The 18267-nt window shown below is 40.5% G+C and overlaps 1 protein-coding gene across 2 annotated transcripts; it reads left to right on the forward strand.

Annotated features, from left to right (window-relative positions):
• The first annotated feature begins 410 nt into the window (after window positions 1-410).
• LOC148097041 (suppressor of tumorigenicity 14 protein homolog) lies at window positions 411-17743 on the forward strand. 2 transcript variants are annotated; one of them, XM_087833626.1, is made up of 17 exons: window positions 411-495; window positions 1450-1580; window positions 2566-2636; window positions 3984-4177; window positions 4954-4989; window positions 5187-5415; window positions 6006-6142; window positions 8172-8276; window positions 8576-8680; window positions 8987-9091; window positions 9736-9840; window positions 10471-10575; window positions 11261-11380; window positions 11459-11642; window positions 12552-12823; window positions 15432-15568; window positions 17582-17743. In XM_087833626.1, the coding sequence occupies exons 1-17, from the start codon at window positions 411-413 to the stop codon at window positions 17741-17743; spliced, it is 2283 nt and encodes a 760-aa protein (XP_087689752.1). The 2 variants fall into 2 exon arrangements, with proteins under 2 accessions (XP_087689752.1, XP_087689754.1); XM_087833628.1 differs by lacking the exons at window positions 9736-9840; window positions 10471-10575.
• Window positions 17744-18267: the final 524 nt, after the last annotated feature.

Here is an 18267-nt window from a genome sequence, read left to right on the forward strand (position 1 = left end):
TCTTGAAAACCTGTTAACATTCTGTCATCATTGATGTTACACTTTACTTCATCTCAAATTTCAAGGCACTCCTCAAATATCTTTTTCTTGTTGTTGTTGTGGTCAGTGTCCCTTTAAAGGCTTCCTTTCATAGTTCATATTTGTCATAGCTTAAATGTTTTAATAGGCAAATCTTGTTTGTGTTCCTTTTAATATCCTTGCAGCACTCTGTGGCTGATGAAGTCCTTCTGTGCCGTCTTCAGCTCTGCAGTGTCTGCGTGTCATTGTCTTCCTCATAACACCATTTTTTGTATTTCAGTGGAATATTTTTTAGTCTGTAACAGTGGTCTCCTCTCTCCCTCTCTCTCTGTCTACATAAACAGTTACAGTTACATAAACTGTAACTGTTTATGTAACTTCATCTCTGCAGGATGAAGGTGTGGATAGGAGTCACCCTGCTGATAGCAGTCGCTATTCTGCTTGTGATGAGTCAACTGCTGCCCTGGCCCTTTCACTGTAAGCTGCCTTTATACAATATAATACAACACAACTTTATTTATATAGCACATTTAAAAAAACAACAGTACACCAAAGCCCTTTACAACAGAAACAGGGAAATTAAGACATGATTAAATAAAATGCTCTTTAACAAAGTACCACATATGTCAGCAGGTTGAAGGCAGTAATTATACTAGAATAAAAGGGAATATAAGAACAAACTTACTAAAACAGATAGATATAACTAAAAGATAGGTACATAGAAAAAAATGGAGCCAAATATAAAATTTGTGACCCCATAACTAAAAAGTGACAGCAGTCAAGTCAGGTATCAACTTAAGACCCAGCAATTCATTTTTGTCTTCTGTGTAGGACATGAGTCAGAGACCTCTATGTCCTTCACCATTTACACAATCTATTTCAGTCCTATCGTGCTGTCAAGAGGACATGCTGGGTTTTCTATCAATGCCACATTTGTGGGGGTTACAGAGAACATGGACCTTCTTTCCAGGATGATGGGAGAACTGTAAATAAAGGATGGCTCCTTCTGTAATCAGTCTACTGCTGACTATAAGCTAATGGCAAAACAATTCCCCATTGCAGCCAGTTTTGATAACACATTCATTTCTCTATTTGCTAAATAATTACAGTTCTTCAAACTATCACAAGTCATGATGGAGACTGTGTTTCAATATTAAGTATTCTAATATTTGTGTATGTGCTGTATTATGGTCTGTGTGTTACTTTCCCACAAATATTTTGTATTAAGTTTCTGTTAATATAAAGTGAAACTTGCTGCAGTTGAAGGTTTTGGTATAACTCGGGTAACTTTTCTGAAAAACATGCTTTCACAGCTAACTGTGACATTTTTTATCTAAGTGTTCAAAAATGAACTTTTTCAATTTAGTTGAGTAAATTTTAAAAAATTCCAGGTTGTGTATAAAATATTTTAAACATTTTGTGTGTCTTTAGTACACAACAATGACACGGTGCAGAGAATTTACATCGGCTCCATGGGAATCAGCAACCAGCGATTCCTGCAAGAGCATGAAGATCCCAGCAGCTCAGAGTTTACTCAGCTGGCCGCTCAAGTCAGCCAACAGGTGAGACCTGACAAACTCACAGCATATATGCTTTATGACACGATATGGACTTTATGATGATTCCCGTTTTTATCTTGTGAAGAAAGAATTATTCAGGAAACAAAGAAGAGTAGTATGAAATATACACACCTGTCATAAAAGTGAGAACGATCAGCATCACAAAGTGCTTTAGTGCAGACGGTTTCCTTTTCAGTGAGTTCTTTATATTTGACCATTTTGAACAACAGTGACAAATTTCCAACTGAATTGACATTTTTTTACCCAAATTTGAGCCAGCACACTGTCACAAGTCAGAAATTAATCAAGCATAACATTCAACCACTAAAACACCAACAAAAGTAAATAACAGTAATTTAGCATCTTAATGACATAAAAAATGGCATTAAGATAAAAAATTTTATTAAAGAGCCTGCTGATACCTGTGGATTACCCACGGGGGAAACATAAAAAATAATTTGGGTAATTACCGATGCTGCTAATTTGGGGCAACTGTGGCATAAACCTTAGGGTGGATGGTGGCCTAATACATTTGTTAAGCACTATAAAAGCATTTATTGTGAGATTACAACAATCCTAAAGTTCTATTCTCATACAGTTTCATAAATTGGCCTGTAAAATCAACTCTAAATCTCTGTTGTGACATTTGGGTCAGAATTTGGTGTAAACAACAGGAAACATGGCTCCATCTTGTCAACACTTCAGGCTGCTGGTGCTATAATGATGTGGGGGATATTTTCTTGATACACCTTGGACCACTTCGTACCAACTGGACATCATTTAAACACCTCAGCCTGTCTGAGGATTGTTACATAAAGATAACGTGCCATGCCATCTTGTCGATTTGGATCAAAATGACTTGCTATGAATCTGTATTGTAATCTTGATGTTATCACAAACTTGTGGCTTCCTCTGTTGTGTGTTTCTGTCTTTGTTGAGGCAATTAAAGGAAGTCACTGCAATGATGTGTGACTTTTTTCTCTTTCAGCTCAAACTGATTTACTCCAAAAACTCAGTGCTGGCCAAATACTTCAACCGCAACTCCATCCAGGCCTTCAGGTACTGTGAAACAGAAACTTGACTGTCAGTGGCCATGGTGCCATGCTGACTGTTAAGTGTTGTGTGTTTGTCATTTGTTCACTGTGATCAGCTTATCTAGTTGAAGATGTTAAGGTGCTGAATCAACTGTCAGTTCTTGAAGTTAATGTTTTCTAAGATGCATTAGAGTCGGTGCAACTGTGACTTGGATCAAGATGTAATGGTTATGACTGCGCTTCCAGAGCAGCTGGTCTGTTGCTTGCTCCTGATATCCAGTAGTTCGTTCTGACCAAAAGGTCAAGGGAAGGACAATCACTGCTGCGTGCCCGGGGCTCAGTAATGCTCAGAGGCACATTATACACAAAAGTACTGAGACATCAATACATTACAGCTACAGGAGTGCCTTGGCCATGGAAACCTATGCCATGTAGCCCCACCCAGTTTCTGTGCTGGTTATACATGCAAAGGTTTTTGAATCTGCAGAATATTTGATCTTCTTCCTCCTAGCGTTATTCCCACTCTGTCTGATCCGCTTTTCTGCAAAGCCGCCTCCATTCAGCACGATCAAGGCCATCGTTCAGGCTGGTACCTATCTTCTTCACGTCATCTTTGATTTTGTCCATCCATCGCCTTTTTAGTCTGCCCCTCTATCGCCGGCCTTGGGGACTGAATCGCAGTGCTGTTCTTGCCACTGAGTTTTTATCACTTCTGACCACATGCCCATACCATCGCAGTCGCACTCCTTGCATTTTCTCTGTGATCGGCGTGATGCCTAGCCGCTTTCGGATGCTGATGTTCATGACGTGGTCCCATCGTGTCAGGCCCAGGCACCATCGCAGCAACCGCATTTCCATTGTGTGAAGGGACTGTTCATGCGTTGTGGTTGCTGGCCAACATTCTGATCCGTAAAGGGCCACAGGGCGCAATACACTCTTGTAGATATTTCACTTGAGATGGTCGGGGATTCGTCGGTCACACAGAACACCAGTGACTTAGCGCCACTTCATCCAGGCCGCATTAATCCTGGCTTGTACTTCTGGCAGGATGTTGCCATCGTTGCTGATCATCGATCCGAGGTACTTGAAGTGAGACACCTTCGCCAGATCTTCCCCATCGACGCTGATGTTCCGGTCATTTTGGGGCCGGCTTTTAAGTTCTCAGTCTTGTTGGTGTTCAACCTCAGCCCGTCACTCAGGTGTGTCTTCCATTGCTGCGTTTGGCATTGCAGCTCCTGCACTTCTGCAGAGTATTCGATGGTTGGTTTTAATGTGGTGGATTGGTTTGTACCTAAAATATGGAACTCTCTTGTTCAGTGGGGCACTTTAAAAATAAAGTCTGTATAAATCCTCTCTGTGTCTTGTGGAGCAGTGAGGGTGACAGCGGGGACAACAGCATTATGGTGTATTATGAGTCGGAGTTTGATGTCCCCATCCCTCAGCAAACCACTGTGGATGAAGCCATTGAATCTCTGGAGCCTCCAGCAGAAAGTGAATGGAGCCAACAGGGACAAGGACTGCTGAAACCCAGTGACACCCTGAACATCAGCAGCATCATCTCACAAGGTTTGACATAACAAGGTGATGTCTTTAAGACATTTGTGCAGTTTAACTCATTGGTGTGTGTTATCTGGCTTCATGGACAGATAGAGCTGGGTGTCATCTGCATAGCAGTGTAAATGTATGCTATGTCTTCTAATGATGCTGCCTAAGGGAAGCATGTATAATGTAAACAGAATTGGTCCTAGCACTGAACCCTGTGGAACTCCATAATTAACCTCAGTGTGTGAAGAGGACTCTCCATTTACATGCACAAACTGGAGTCTATTAGATAGATATGATACAAACCACTGTAGCACAGTACCTGTAATACCTACAGCATGTTCTAATCACGGTAATAAAATTTTATGGTCAACAGTATCGAACGATGCACTGAGGTCTAGCACAACCACACAGATGAGTCCACTGTCAGAGGCCATAAGAAGATCACTTGTAACCTTCACTAAAGCTGTTTCTGTGCTGTGATGAACTCTGAAACCTGAAACTTTTCATTAACATTAATTAATGGTAGGACTTCCCTGAGCAGTCTTGTAGGGATGGTTTGGAGGAAGTAATTACTGAAGTTAACTCAGAAAGATCAATTAAATAAAAAGACTCTAAATAAATACCAATGGTTGTGAAATTAGCTGTAGATAATGTTACATCTGTAAAACTGTTAAAGTTATTTATTTTTTCAAATGGCCACAATTTTGACAGGAGGAGAGAAGAAGCAGAAAGGTGTTTAAGACTGCAAAGTTTATTATCTATGTGATTTACTAATACATTTATCTTTGTGTTTACAGTTATAGATCCACGCTTGACCAGGTCCACATTAGCTAGTGAGTACTGGGTTTTCTTCAAGCATTTCTAAATGTAAAGCTTAAATTTTGTTAAAATAAATTTCAAACAAATTTAAGTTGCCTCAAAATGTAAAATAGTCTATTTATTTAGGTGAATATGTTACAAAGCATAAGACCTTCATATCCTGTTGCACAGTAACAATGATGCAATGTTACTTTTGTTAACATATTTTTAGAGAGGAAGTTCTTCAACATCCATGTCAGGAATCGTGGAATTGTGCATTCCCCGGGGTTTCCAGACTATCCTTATCCTTCAAATGCCAACTTGCAGTGGAGGCTTCGTGCAGACCCGGGCCACCGAGTTAGGCTCGACTTTCACACTCTGAACTTGGAGGACGACTGTCAGCGCGACTTCATCAAAGCCTATGATTCGCTGGCTCCCATAGAGAAACGTGCTCTGACAGAGTGAGACAAATGATTCCTCTCCCAGAATTTAAACTGTCAGTTATCTCAAAGTTTCTGTTTGTTGCCTGAGTAGACTGAATGTTTGGGTTTTGAAATTTAGGTAAGAAAAAATAAGACATTTAAAGATTTATGTATGTCCATCTTATCTGAAGGTCTTGCGTTTTGTGACCTCTGTGTGTTTGACGTTTCACCTTATTATAGGGATGCACAGATGCATGAAACATGGATGCACACATTTTTTTATTGATGGAATTATAACATTCACAATGAAGTAGATGTGTTTTGAAATTAAATGCAAACTTCTTTAATTCCTATTTAACTTAATGTAATAAAAAGACAATTAAAAAAACATAACAAAACCTTGTCTAAACTATATGGCATAGCTGTGCATTTTTAAAACACCAGTCTTTTACAATAAATTCCAGTGTATGTTCAAGAAGAGGAATTTTGTTCACACACATCCTTTATGCATCCAGCCCCAGGACTGTGGTACCCCTGCTCTGTGTTATCAGAAATAAAACAGGCTTTTCAGGCTTCTGTAAAGTTCCTCTTTAAAGGTTAACGTTTCTGTCTCTGTGTTCTTTTCTCAGACAGTGTGGGAATCCTCAAAAGTTATTGTCCTTCTTCTCTTCTGGAAACGTCATGTTACTGACGCTGGTCACAAATGAGAAGGAAAACTTCCCTGGTTTTGAAGCAAGCTACTCCCAGATTCCTTTGGCTAAACAAAGTAAATTAAGATACAATTTTTTTGTGTTATTTTGTTTGTTTTCTTTTTAAAAACAAATATTTTCACTGGGATTATGTGAGGAAAATGCATATGTCACATATCGGTGAAATGTGAAAAGCACAGTCAGTAATTTTATTTTTCAATTCAATTCAATTCAATTTTATTTATATAGCACCAAATCACAACAGAAGTCGCCTCAAGGCGCTTTATATTGTACAGAGAAAAGCCCAACAATCATATGACCCCCTATGAGCAGCACTTTGGCGACAGTGGGAAGGAAAAACTCCCTTTTAACAGGAAGAAACCTCCAGCAGAACCAGGCTCAGGGAGGGGCGGGGCCATCTGCTGTGATTGGTTGGGGTGGGAGAAGGAAGACAGGATAAAGACATGCTGTGGAAGAGAGACAGAGATTAATAACAGATATGATTCAATGCAGAGAGGTCTGTTAACACATAGTGAGTGAGAAAGGTGACTGGAAAGGAAAAACTCAATGCATCATGGGAATCCCCGGCAGCCTACGTCTATTGCAGCATAACTAAGGGAGGATTCAGGGTCACCTGGTCCAGCCCTAACTATATGCTTTAGCAAAAAGGAAAGTTTGAAGCCTAATCTTGAAAGTAGAGATAGTGTCTGTCTCCGGAATCCAAACTGGAAGCTGGTTCCACAGAAGAGGGGCCTGAAAACTGAAGGCTCTGCCTCCCATTCTACTTTTAAATACTCTAGGAACAACAAGTAGGCCTGCAGAGCGAGAGCGAAGTGCTCTAATAGGGTGATATGGTACTACAAGGTCATTAAGATAAGATGGGGCCTGATTATTTAAGACCTTGTGTGTGAGGAGCCGGATTTTGAATTCAATTCTAGATTTAACAGGAAGCCAATGAAGGGAAGCCAAAACAGGAGAAATCTGCTCTCTCTTTCTAGTCCCTGTCAGGACTCTTGCTGCAGCATTTTGGATTAACTGAAGGCTTTTCAGGGAGTGTTTAGGACATCCTGATAATAATGAATTACAGTCGTCCAGCCTCGAAGTAATAAATGCATGAACTAGTTTTTCAGCGTCACTCTGAGACAGGATATTTCTAACTTTAGAGATGTTGCACAAATGGAAGAAAGCAGTCTTACATATTTCTTTAATATGTGCGTTGAAGGACATGTCCTGGTCAAAAATGACTCCAAGGTTCCTCACAGTGTTACTGGAGGCCAAGGTAATGCCATCCAGAGTAAGAATCTGGTTAGATACCATATTTCTAAGATTTTCAGGGCCGAGTACAATAACCTCAGTTTGTTCTGAATTAAGAAGCAGAAAGTTAGCGGCCATCCAGGTCTTTATGTCTTTAAGACATTCCTGCAGTTTAACTCATTGGTGTGTGTTATCTGGCTTCATGGACAGATAGAGCTGGGTGTCATCTGCATAGCAGTGTAAATGTATGCTATGTCTTCTAATGATGCTGCCTAAGGGAAGCATGTATAATGTAAACAGAATTGGTCCTAGCACTGAACCCTGTGGAACTCCATAATTAACCTCAGTGTGTGACGAGGACTCTCCATTTACATGCACAAATTGGAGTCTATTAGATAGATATGATACAAACCACTGCAGCACAGTACCTGTAATACCTACACCATGTTCTAATCGCTCTAATAGGATATTATGGTCGACAGTATCAAATGCTGCACTGAGGTCTAGCAGGACAAGCACAGAGATGAGTCCACTGTCAGAGGCCATAAGAGGATGATTTGAAACCTTCTTGCATTTGCACAATATCTCTACAGTTAAATGTCCAGTCTGCTCACCTTGTGCTGTAATGCTATATAATGATCCTCCACAAAATCAACAAGCAACATGCTGACCACTAAGTTTAACTCAAACTCCTCTTAGGTGTCACCCAGCATTTCATTGCAGACTTTAACCCAACTGATTGCTAAGATATTTTTTTCTTTTAAAAAAATGTTTGCCTGAAGGACTGCAGCAATTTCTAAAGTAGGTAGAAACCAGGTAAATCGATGAACCGATTTGTTTTTGTCTCATCAGCTTGTCCAGGAAGATTCCAGTGCAACAATAACAGGTGCATCAGCAAGAGTTTTCAATGTGATGGTTGGGACAATTGTGGGGACAACAGTGATGAGATCAACTGCAGTGAGTCCATCAAACATCTCTTTATCTAGCGTCTTATAAGAATTAAAGAAGGTTTAGCACCAAATGCAGATTTGTTTTTACTGAGATAAATATGCATCTACGGTCACCATCAAACAACACCAGCAGTTGGTGAAGTGTCTTGCCCAAGGACACAATGACCAGGACAGAGAGCCCAGGGCTCGAACCGGCGACTTTCCGGTTACAGATGTGTGTTCCAACCCCCTGAGCCATTGTCGGCCATGACGGAGTTTCCGAACCAGATAAATAGATAAACTGATTTTTTTTGTTTGTCTTTTCAGCTTGTACAGGAATGTTCCAGTGCAACAACAACAAGTGCGTCAGCAATACTTCTCAGTGTGACGGCTGGGACGATTGTGGTGACAACAGCGATGAAATCAACTGCAGTGAGTCCATCAAACATCTCTTTTTGTGAAGTTTAAACCCCACCTCACCCCACATACATAGCAAAGACATGACATGGGTAGACAGGTTGGAGACAGGTGGTAATTTGGAAAAAACAATGAAATGTACAAAACAATGGGCAAGTGGAGGGAAAAGAGAGACCTACTCATACTGGGCTCTTTATGGGAGGTCACTGATAAATACTTCAACCCAGATGATCATAAGATAATTTTAAAAAATGATTACTTATAAGACTAACACATTTTCTGAACCAGGTAGATGAACTGATTTTGTTTTTGTCTTATCAGCTTGTCCTGGAAAATTCCAGTGCAACAATAACAGGTGCATCAGCAAGAGTTTTCAATGTGATGGTTGGGACGATTGTGGTGACAACAGTGATGAGATCAACTGCAGTGAGTCCATCAAACATCTCTTTATCTAACATCTTATAAGAATTAAAGAAGGTTTAGCACCAAATGCAGATTTGTTTTTACTGAGATAAATATGCATCTACGGTCACCATCAAACGCAACAAACAACATAATGACTACTAAGTGTAACTACGTTTGACTTGTTCTGCTTGTCAACCAGGGTTTCACTGATGAGTACTGACTTCAACCCAAATGATCAATAAGATGATTTTTTTTTCTTTTTAAAATGAATGTTTACATGAAACGGTAATAATAATAACGGATTGCATTTATATAGCGTTTTTCAAGGCACTCAAAGCGCTTTACAATTCCACTATTCATTCACTCTCACGTTCACACACTGGTGGAGGCAGCTACAGTTGTACCACAGCTGCCCTGGGGCAGACTGACAGAAGCGAGGCTGCCATATCGCGCCATCGGCCCGTCTGGCCAACACCAGCAGTTGGTAGGGTGAAGGGGTGAAGTGTCTTGCCCAAGGACACAACGACCAGGACAGAGCCCGGGGATCGAATCGGAGACTTTCCGGTTACACATGTGCTTCCCAACCCCCTGAGCCATTGTCGGCCATGACGGATTTTCTGAACCAGATAAATAGATAAACTGATTTTTTTGGTTTGTCTTTTCAGCTTGTACAGGAATGTTCCAGTGCAACAACAACAAGTGCGTCAGCAATACTTCTCAGTGTGACGGCTGGGACGATTGTGGTGACAACAGCGATGAAATCAACTGCAGTGAGTCCATCAAACATCTCTTTATCCATGTTTTATAAGAATTAAAAAAGGTTTAGCACCAAATGCAGATTTGTTTTTACTGAGATAAATATGCATCTATGGTCACCATCAAACGCAACAAACAACATAATGACTACTAAGTTTAACTAAGTTTGACTTGTTCTGCGTGTCAACCAGGGTTTCACTGATGAGTACTGACTTCACCCCAAATGATCAATAAGATGATTTTTTTTTTCTTTTTAAAATGAATGTTTACATGAAACGGTAATAATAATAACGGATTGCATGTATATAGCGTTTTCCAAGGCACTCAAAACGCTTTACAATTCCACATTCACACACTGGTGGAGGCAGCTACAGTTGTAGCCACAGCTGCCCTGGGGCAGACTGTCAGAAGCGAGGCTGCCACATCGCCCCATCGGCGCCTACTGGCCAACACCAGTAGGCGGTAGAGTGAAGGGGTGAAGTGTCTTGCCCAAGGACACAATGACCAGGACAGAGAGCCCGGGGATTGAACCGGCGACTTTCCAGTTACAGATGTGCTTCCCAACCCCCTGAGTCATGGTCAGCCATGACAGATTTTCTGAACCAGATAAATAGATAAACTGATTTTTTTGTTTGTCTTTTCAGCTTGTACAGGAATGTTCCAGTGCAACAACAACAAGTGCGTCAGCAATACTTCTCAGTGTGATGTTTGGGACGATTGTGGGGACAACAGCGATGAAATCAACTGCAGTGAGTTAATCAAACATCTCTTTGTCTAACGTTTAAAAAGTTAGCCCCTAATATTTAGTGCAAGAAATGACTGGTTTCACTTTAACTTCCACATGTGTGCAATGCGGGGACTCCAGCAACACTTAAAGGGAAGAGGAACAACTTTATTGACTGTCCAACACGTTTTGGCTTCTGGCCTTCATCAGGGTCAAAGTAACACATAGAAGAAGTTTGCTTAAATAAAAGGCAGGAAACAGAAAAATTTACCAATCATATCTTCATAGATAAACCAGTTGACATATAACAGGTTGGTATTGGTTAATTGGTTAAGTCATGCCCAAGTAAATACTAGATTAGATCATTATTGATGAAGACGGGGGGAGGAGACATAATCTCCACCTGTCTTAAAAGCCGAAACACGTCGGTCAGTCAATAAAGTTGTTCCTCTTCCCTTTAAGTGTTGCCATGAGTCCCATTAATTAAAATTAAATAATTTTAAATAACACCAGAGCAGTGGTTGGGAAACACTGGCCTGATGAATGTGAAGAATGACAAAACTTTAAGCTAATATAAATGATTTGGAGATACTAAAAATTAAGATTAGATTTTATAAAAAAAACATTTTAATTGATATTTTGACCTAAAAGATTCCTTTGTATTAGAATTTTCTTAGAGACTGATATCATATGTGTGTCCTTTCATTTAGCTTCAGTGGTGTGCTCAGCGTTCACCTTCCACTGCAGTAATGGACTCTGCATCAGTAAACTGAACCCAGAGTGTGATGGAGAGCAGGACTGTGAGGACGGCTCTGACGAGGCTAACTGTGGTACGTTTACCACACACTCACCCACAGATGGTTGCAGTGGGACTTTTCTAGTGTATTAAGATCTGTGTTTGCTTTCAGATTGCGGTACGAGTTTGTACAGTAGCACTCGTATCGTGGGGGGTCGGGGAGCTAATGTGGGTGAGTGGCCCTGGCAGGTGAGCCTCCACTTCGAGGGGCTAGGACACATGTGTGGAGCCTCTGTGCTGAGTGACCGCTGGCTGCTGACTGCTGCCCACTGCGTCCGAGACACTACAGTTTACAAGTAGGAGCTCTATTTTAAGTGATAAATATTGCTGCAAATGTTGTAAAATGTAAGGATTTGAGCAAATTTGTCAAGGGCCAAATTGTGATGGCTAGGTGACTGCATCAGAGCATCTCCAAAACTGTCTGTCCTGTAGTTCCCAGTCTGCAGTGGTCACTATGTACCTTGTGGCGGGGCGTGGTTTGTAGATGCCACGCAAGCGCGTCCATTGCACCTGCAGCAGGAAACTCGCCACATACCTATGATGGTCCAAGGAAGGAACAGTGGGGGATTAACGATCTAGCATCTGTGGGATGTGCTGGACATAAATGCCCCACTTTGAAAAAACTTAAGTACTGACAAGGACTAGAAAAGAGAGATCATGTTTCTCACTCATTGGATCCTTGTTAAATCCAGAATTAAATTAAAAATCTTTCTCATTACATAAAAGACCTTGAATAATGAGACCCCATCTAATGCCCATAGTATCATATCACAGCAATAGAGCACTTCGTTCACAGACTCTCACGCGTTTTTCCTAGAGTATTTAAAAGTGGCCCCGCCCCTCCCCGAGCCTGTTTCTGCCTGACGTTTCTTCCTATTAAAATGGAGCTTTTCCTTACCGTGATTATTATAGGGTCTTTACCTCACAACGTGGTGCTCTGAAGCTACTGTTGTTGTGGTTTGGTGTTATATAAATAAAACAGTTGAATTTTAGAAAGTAGAGACATTAACAAAAGTACAAGAGAATTTAAATCAAACAAATGTGACTTAATGAAGGCAAAAGATGTGTAATTATTAAATGCTGCATGTCTTTTCTCAGCATTAATCCTTGTTTAATATTTTTGAACCATCTTCATTTCAAATGTAATTACATTACAATTGCAATTAAAGCATTTATTTACAGCCCTGACTGTTTTCATGGTGCAGGCTGTCTCAGGCTCACAAATGGGAGGCTTTCCTGGGATTGCAAGTGCAGAACCAGACCAATGAGTGGACAGTAAAGAGGGGTGTGAAGCAGATCATCGCTCACAGGTACTACAACAGATACACTGAAGACAGTGACATTGCGCTGATGGAGCTGGACACCAGAGTCAACCTAACCCAGCACATCAGACCCATCTGCCTGCCTTCCTCCACCTACTACTTCCCATCAGGCCAAGAGGCTTGGATCACTGGCTGGGGGAATACCCTGCAGGGAGGTGAGATGATAATAAAGAAGTACTGAAACACTGTGTCAAAGTTAATATCTTTCTACACTGTAAGGTGATGACAATGTAACACAGTAAGGGGAATTACTGAATAGATTATATTAATGGGCCAATATGTCCAACTATAGGAGCACAGGGGTGTGACTGAAAAGAACCAGCTGCCTTTAGCGAACCATAAGTTTTGACAACCACAGGGATAAGGCACTTTACACAAGTGTGGAAAAAATCTAATCAAAATAAAAGTCACATCAAGGTGCTTTATATTGTAAGATAGACCCTACATACAGAGAAAAAAGCCCAACAATCATATGACCCCCTATGAGCAAGCACTTTGGCGACAGTTGGAAGGAAAAACTCCCTTTTAACAGGAAGAAACCTCCGACAGAACCAGGCTCAGGGAGGGGCGGGGCCATCTGCTGTGATTGGTTGGGGTGAGAGAAGGAAGACAGGATAAAGACATGCTGTGGAAGAGAGACAGAGATTAATAACAAGTATGATTCAATGCAGAGAGGTCTGTTAACACACAGTGACTGAAGAAGAAAAACTCAATGCATCATGGGAATCCCCCGGCAGCCTACGTCTATTGCAGCATAACTAAGGGAGGATTCAGGGTCACCTGGTCCAGCCCTAACTATATGCTTTAGCAAAAAGGAAAGTTTGAAGCCTAATCTTGAAAGTAGAGATAGTGTCTGTCTCCTGAATCCAAACTGGAAGCTGGTTCCACAGAAGAGGGGCCTGAAAACTGAAGGCTCTGCCTCCCATTCTACTTTTAAATACTCTAGGAACAACAAGTAGGCCTGCAGAGCGAGAGCGAAGTGCTCTAATATGGTACTACAAGGTCATTAAGATAACATGGGACCTTTAAGACCTTGTATGTGAGGAGCAGGATTTTGAATTCTGGATTTAACAGGAAGCCAATGAAGGGAAGCCAAAACAGGAGAAATCTGCTCTCTCTTTCTAGTCCCTGTCAGGACTCTTGCTGCAGCATTTTGGATTAACTGAAGGCTTTTCAGGGAGTGTTTAGGACATCCTGATAATAATGAATTACAGTCGTCCAGCCTCGAAGTAATAAATGCATGAACTAGTTTTTCAGCGTCACTCTGAGACAGGATATTTCTAACTTTAGAGATGTTGCACAAATGGAAGAACGCAGTCTTACATATTTGTTTAATATGTGCGTTGAAGGACATGTCCTGGTCAAAAATGACTCCAAGGTTCCTCACAGTGTTACTGGAGGCCAAGGTAATGCCATCCAGAGTAAGAATCTGGTTAGATACCATATTTCTAAGATTTTCAGCGCCGAGTACAATAACCTCAGTTTGATCTGAATTAAGAAGCAGAAAGTTAGCGGCCATCCAGGTCTTTATGTCTTTAAGACATTCCTGCAGTTTAACTCATTGGTGTGTGTTATCTGGTTTCATGGACAGATAGAGCTGGGTGTCATCTGCATAGCAGTGTAAATGTATGCTATGTCTTCTAATGATGCTGCCTAGGGGAAGCATGTATAATGTAAACAGAATTGGTCCTAGCACTGAACCCTGTGGAACTCCATAATTAACCTCAGTGTGTGAAGAGGACTCTCCATTTACATGCACAAACTGGAGTCTATTAGATAGATATGATACAAACCACTGCAGCACAGTACCTGTAATACCTACAGCATGCTCTAATCACGGTAATAAAATTTTATGGTTAACAGTATTGAACGCTGCACTGAGGTCTAGCAGGACAAGCACAGAGATGAGTCCACTGTCAGAGGCCATAAGAAGATCATTTGTAACCTTCACTAAAGAAAGAAATATAAAAAATAAATAAAGGTAAAAGGACATAAAACTACTAATATAAAGACTTGGCCAAGTCTTAGTTCTCAATGTTGGGTACACCCTGGTAACCTGAATCCTAAACTGTTATAGAAAACAGATTTCTCAAATTCAGTGTCCATTCAAAGGAAGATCTCACACACCTTTCAAATGTGGAGAACATTTTACACTGCAGCTTATTATTGACAGTCCCAAATAAAACACCAAGGGGAATAGTCCAAAAATTGGAACTGAGAAAATGTCAGTCAGTGGTCTTATGTATAACCAACTGTGTGTGAAAGGGTGGGTGATACAGGCCTACAATACCGCAAGGTGCAGCAGATCATCAAGTGGAAAACGAGGGAAAATCAGTCAAGCATGGGAAGGCTTGTCATCTATCACTTGAATCCACCTCAGGAGCAATCCAGCATGCTAAAAAAACTTGACCTAGCAACAGACAGGGTCAGAAGAGTAATTATTCTAGCTATAATCCACAACTTGAGCTTGTGTTGACATCATATTTGTTTTACAGCTGCCTATAAATGTGTTTGCCTGTATTTCTCACTCAAAAGTGTGTACCACTGGAAGCAAGGTTTTCATGACTGAAGTAAAGAATAGAGGGTGACCAAATGAGTTCAAGGTTTTAGCAACATGTTAGAAGCTACGATTGATTATAAACCCCACTTTGAAATTAGGATTTATGTGCTGCCTTTAAAACAGCATAAACAGGATCAAACAGTATTGAATCGCTTTGTCATTCATCAACAAGCTTTATAGAACACGACTTTGTTGTCTGTCAGGTGCCGCGGCGGCCATCCTCCAGAAGGCGGAAGTTAAGATCATCAACAGCTGGCTGTGTAATGTTGTACTGAATTACAGGGTCACGGGTAACATGCTGTGTGCTGGAGTCCTTTCAGGAGGCGTGGACACCTGTAAGGTACAGATAATTCACACACGCTTGTAATAGTGAGAGAAAAGGTGAAGTACTTTGCTGCTGTTTTGGTTTTTACAGCTGCATTTGTTTGATGAATTTACTAAACAAGAGTGCTTAGTTCACAGAGGAACCTATAGACTGTATATAAAAGATGCATACAGCTCTTCACTGCCACCTATTGGTTTGTGAGCTACTCATCAGCCTCAGTGTTAGCTTCATAGCTCTCAAATATGTGATTTTCTGGAGCCAAAAGTGACCATGTTTGGAAGAGTGTATGAAGTGCATGAAGAGAGTAGGTAGTGCTAGCTTGGTTAGCAAGCTAAGTCCATAAGGCTCCACATAGCTACATGCTAGTTAGTGCTAAACAGGTTAAAAATAATATAGCAGAAGTAAAATGTATTGGGAGTGTGGTACCACACAGCTATATGATCACAGATGATTCCATTTGATGATGTAGAGCCTAGTGAAGCTGCCTGTGCTGTTAAGGGGGCCATGCCTAAAACTTTAAACCTTAAAAAAATCCACTGGGTGAGTTATGCAGCTCACAATGACTTCTGATTATTTTTAAGATCAGTCTGCAAAGGTAATTACTAATAAATGGTTTAAAGGTTTTCGGCACCAGACGTTGCAACTTAAGGGAAACTTACACAGTAGAAGCCACCAATTTATGTATATAAAACATAATAAATGAATTTAGCTTTAACGGCAACTATTGTTATTCATTTATTTAATTTTACATAACAGAAGTTTTTTGTTTTTTAATTGTGATGCAGTTTACATCAGCAGTAGCTTATTATAGACACTACCAGCTGCACTACTGTTCTGCTCGCAGGTTTAATCATCTGGAGAAAAACAGGAAACAGACCAGATGTGTTCATCGTTAAACGATAGCTATGCTTTCTCAAATCCTTTCTTCATGTGAGCTTCTGTGTCACAGTATCAGGGACATGACATGTATAAAGGGAATGAACTGATTAAACAGTGACCTCTAGTGTTTCTTATTCATATTACATCACATAGTCCTGGCACATTTTACAACCGATACAACTGGTTTGTTTTCAGTACAGTGGTCCCTCACCATAACGCGGTTCACCTTACGTGGCCTCGCTGTTTCGCTAATTTTTTTTTTTTTTTTACAGGGCATTGCGTTCTGTGTCCTGATTGGCTGTAGGCCACTGTCAATCAATCTCGTGCCGTGTCTCCTGTACAGCACAGAATGCGTTCAGCTGGTCAAATATACATAAATCTTCAATCGCTAGCAGTGTGACTCTGAAGTGCTGTACTGTAAGTTTTCTACCCAACAAACACAACAATGTCGACGAAACGTTTTGCACCGTCAAAGGCACCTGTAGTAGCACCCAGCTAAACATTGCACAAAAAGTTGGACTTCTGGACATGCTAAAGGAAGGTAGAAGCATATTTTTCGGACCATAAGGCGCACCGGATTATAAGGCACATTAAGTGAAACAAAACAGTCAGATAAGTCAAACTCTACTCAACTCATTCTTCTTGCTTCCTTCACTTCCGTACCATTGATTCATTAATGTTGAATTCTCTCACAGCTGCTCTATTCCCATGTTCTGCACCTGAAAACAGCGTTTGATCTTTGGTTTCATTCTATAATACTGGACGTATGTTTCTACCAAGGTTTGAACTTTGAGAGAAAAGTGTGAAAATGTTTATACCTGTCTGAGAAAAGTGTATAAAGTGTGTAGTGACGGGTTTTACAGCCTTAAAACATCTGTAATAATTGTAAAAAATAAAGCTGACTACTATAATAATGTAGGATCTGTTGAATAATACAGTATAAAGTGCATTGGGGTGACTGTTGCTTCAGCACTGATTAAATACAATAGCATTATGTATAAACACATTGACAATATCAAAAAACTGAATATTAAGAATACAGTGGATTTCAAAATTGTTTGTAATATGTTGCTTCTTGGGACTCAGCTCAGTCGCAGATATTTCACAGCAAGTCAGCCTAGTTGATTGTCATGTTCTGCTCTCTCTCAGGGCGACTCCGGCGGGCCCCTGTCTGTCGCCAACTCCCGCGGGCGTTTTTTCCTGGCAGGTGTGACGAGCTGGGGCAAAGGCTGCGCTCGCATATACGCACCCGGCGTCTACACTCGGGTTACCAAATACCGCAGCTGGATAAAACAGAAGACTGGAGTGTAGAAGCTTATGGATTACACACATTCCTCCTGGAAATGGAACCAGATGTTGATATAAATAACACAATCATTAAAATCACAGTTAATAAAAATACTTCTCCGAATTACTTTTATTAATGGTTGCTTTGGGGTTATTACATCAGTATATTAATATGATTTAGTCCCTTTTATAATTGGCTGAATAAATAACCCAACAATATGTTTTACATTTATTGATCAAATAAATGAATTTAGCTTTAACAGCAACTATTTTTTGATTTATTTAATTTTAAATGTCAGATTTATTTTTTTTTGGTTTTGAATCAAATGTTTTGTTTGGGTTTTTTTTTTTATTATTGTGATGCCGTATACATCAGGAGTAGCTTAGACTCTACCAGCTGCAGTACTGTCCCGCTTTAAAGTAATCAGGTTTAATCATCTGGAGGCAAACGGGACACACACACCAGATGTGTTCATTGTCCAACGACAGAATAAATGAAAAGGACAAAAATGCTGTCTTGACGTGAGCATTTGTGTCACAGTATCAGG

Source organism: Neolamprologus brichardi, chromosome 20 (assembly GCF_056152115.1).
Source record: "Neolamprologus brichardi isolate AB-2024 chromosome 20, ASM5615211v1, whole genome shotgun sequence".
In the NCBI taxonomy this organism is placed as follows: domain Eukaryota; kingdom Metazoa; phylum Chordata; class Actinopteri; order Cichliformes; family Cichlidae; genus Neolamprologus; species Neolamprologus brichardi.

What these genes read in the sequence shown, in the direction of transcription:
- LOC148097041 (XM_087833626.1), top strand. Translation starts at nt 411, where the DNA reads ATGAAGGTGTGGATAGGAGTCACCCTGCTGATAGCAGTCGCTATTCTG. An exon ending in GAGAAACGTGCTCTGACAGA is followed by an intron (nt 5,416 to 6,005) that starts GTGAGACAAATG and finishes TTCTTTTCTCAG; the next exon opens with ACAGTGTGGGAATCCTCAAA. An exon ending in CGAGACACTACAGTTTACAA is followed by an intron (nt 11,643 to 12,551) that starts GTAGGAGCTCTA and finishes TTCATGGTGCAG; the next exon opens with GCTGTCTCAGGCTCACAAAT.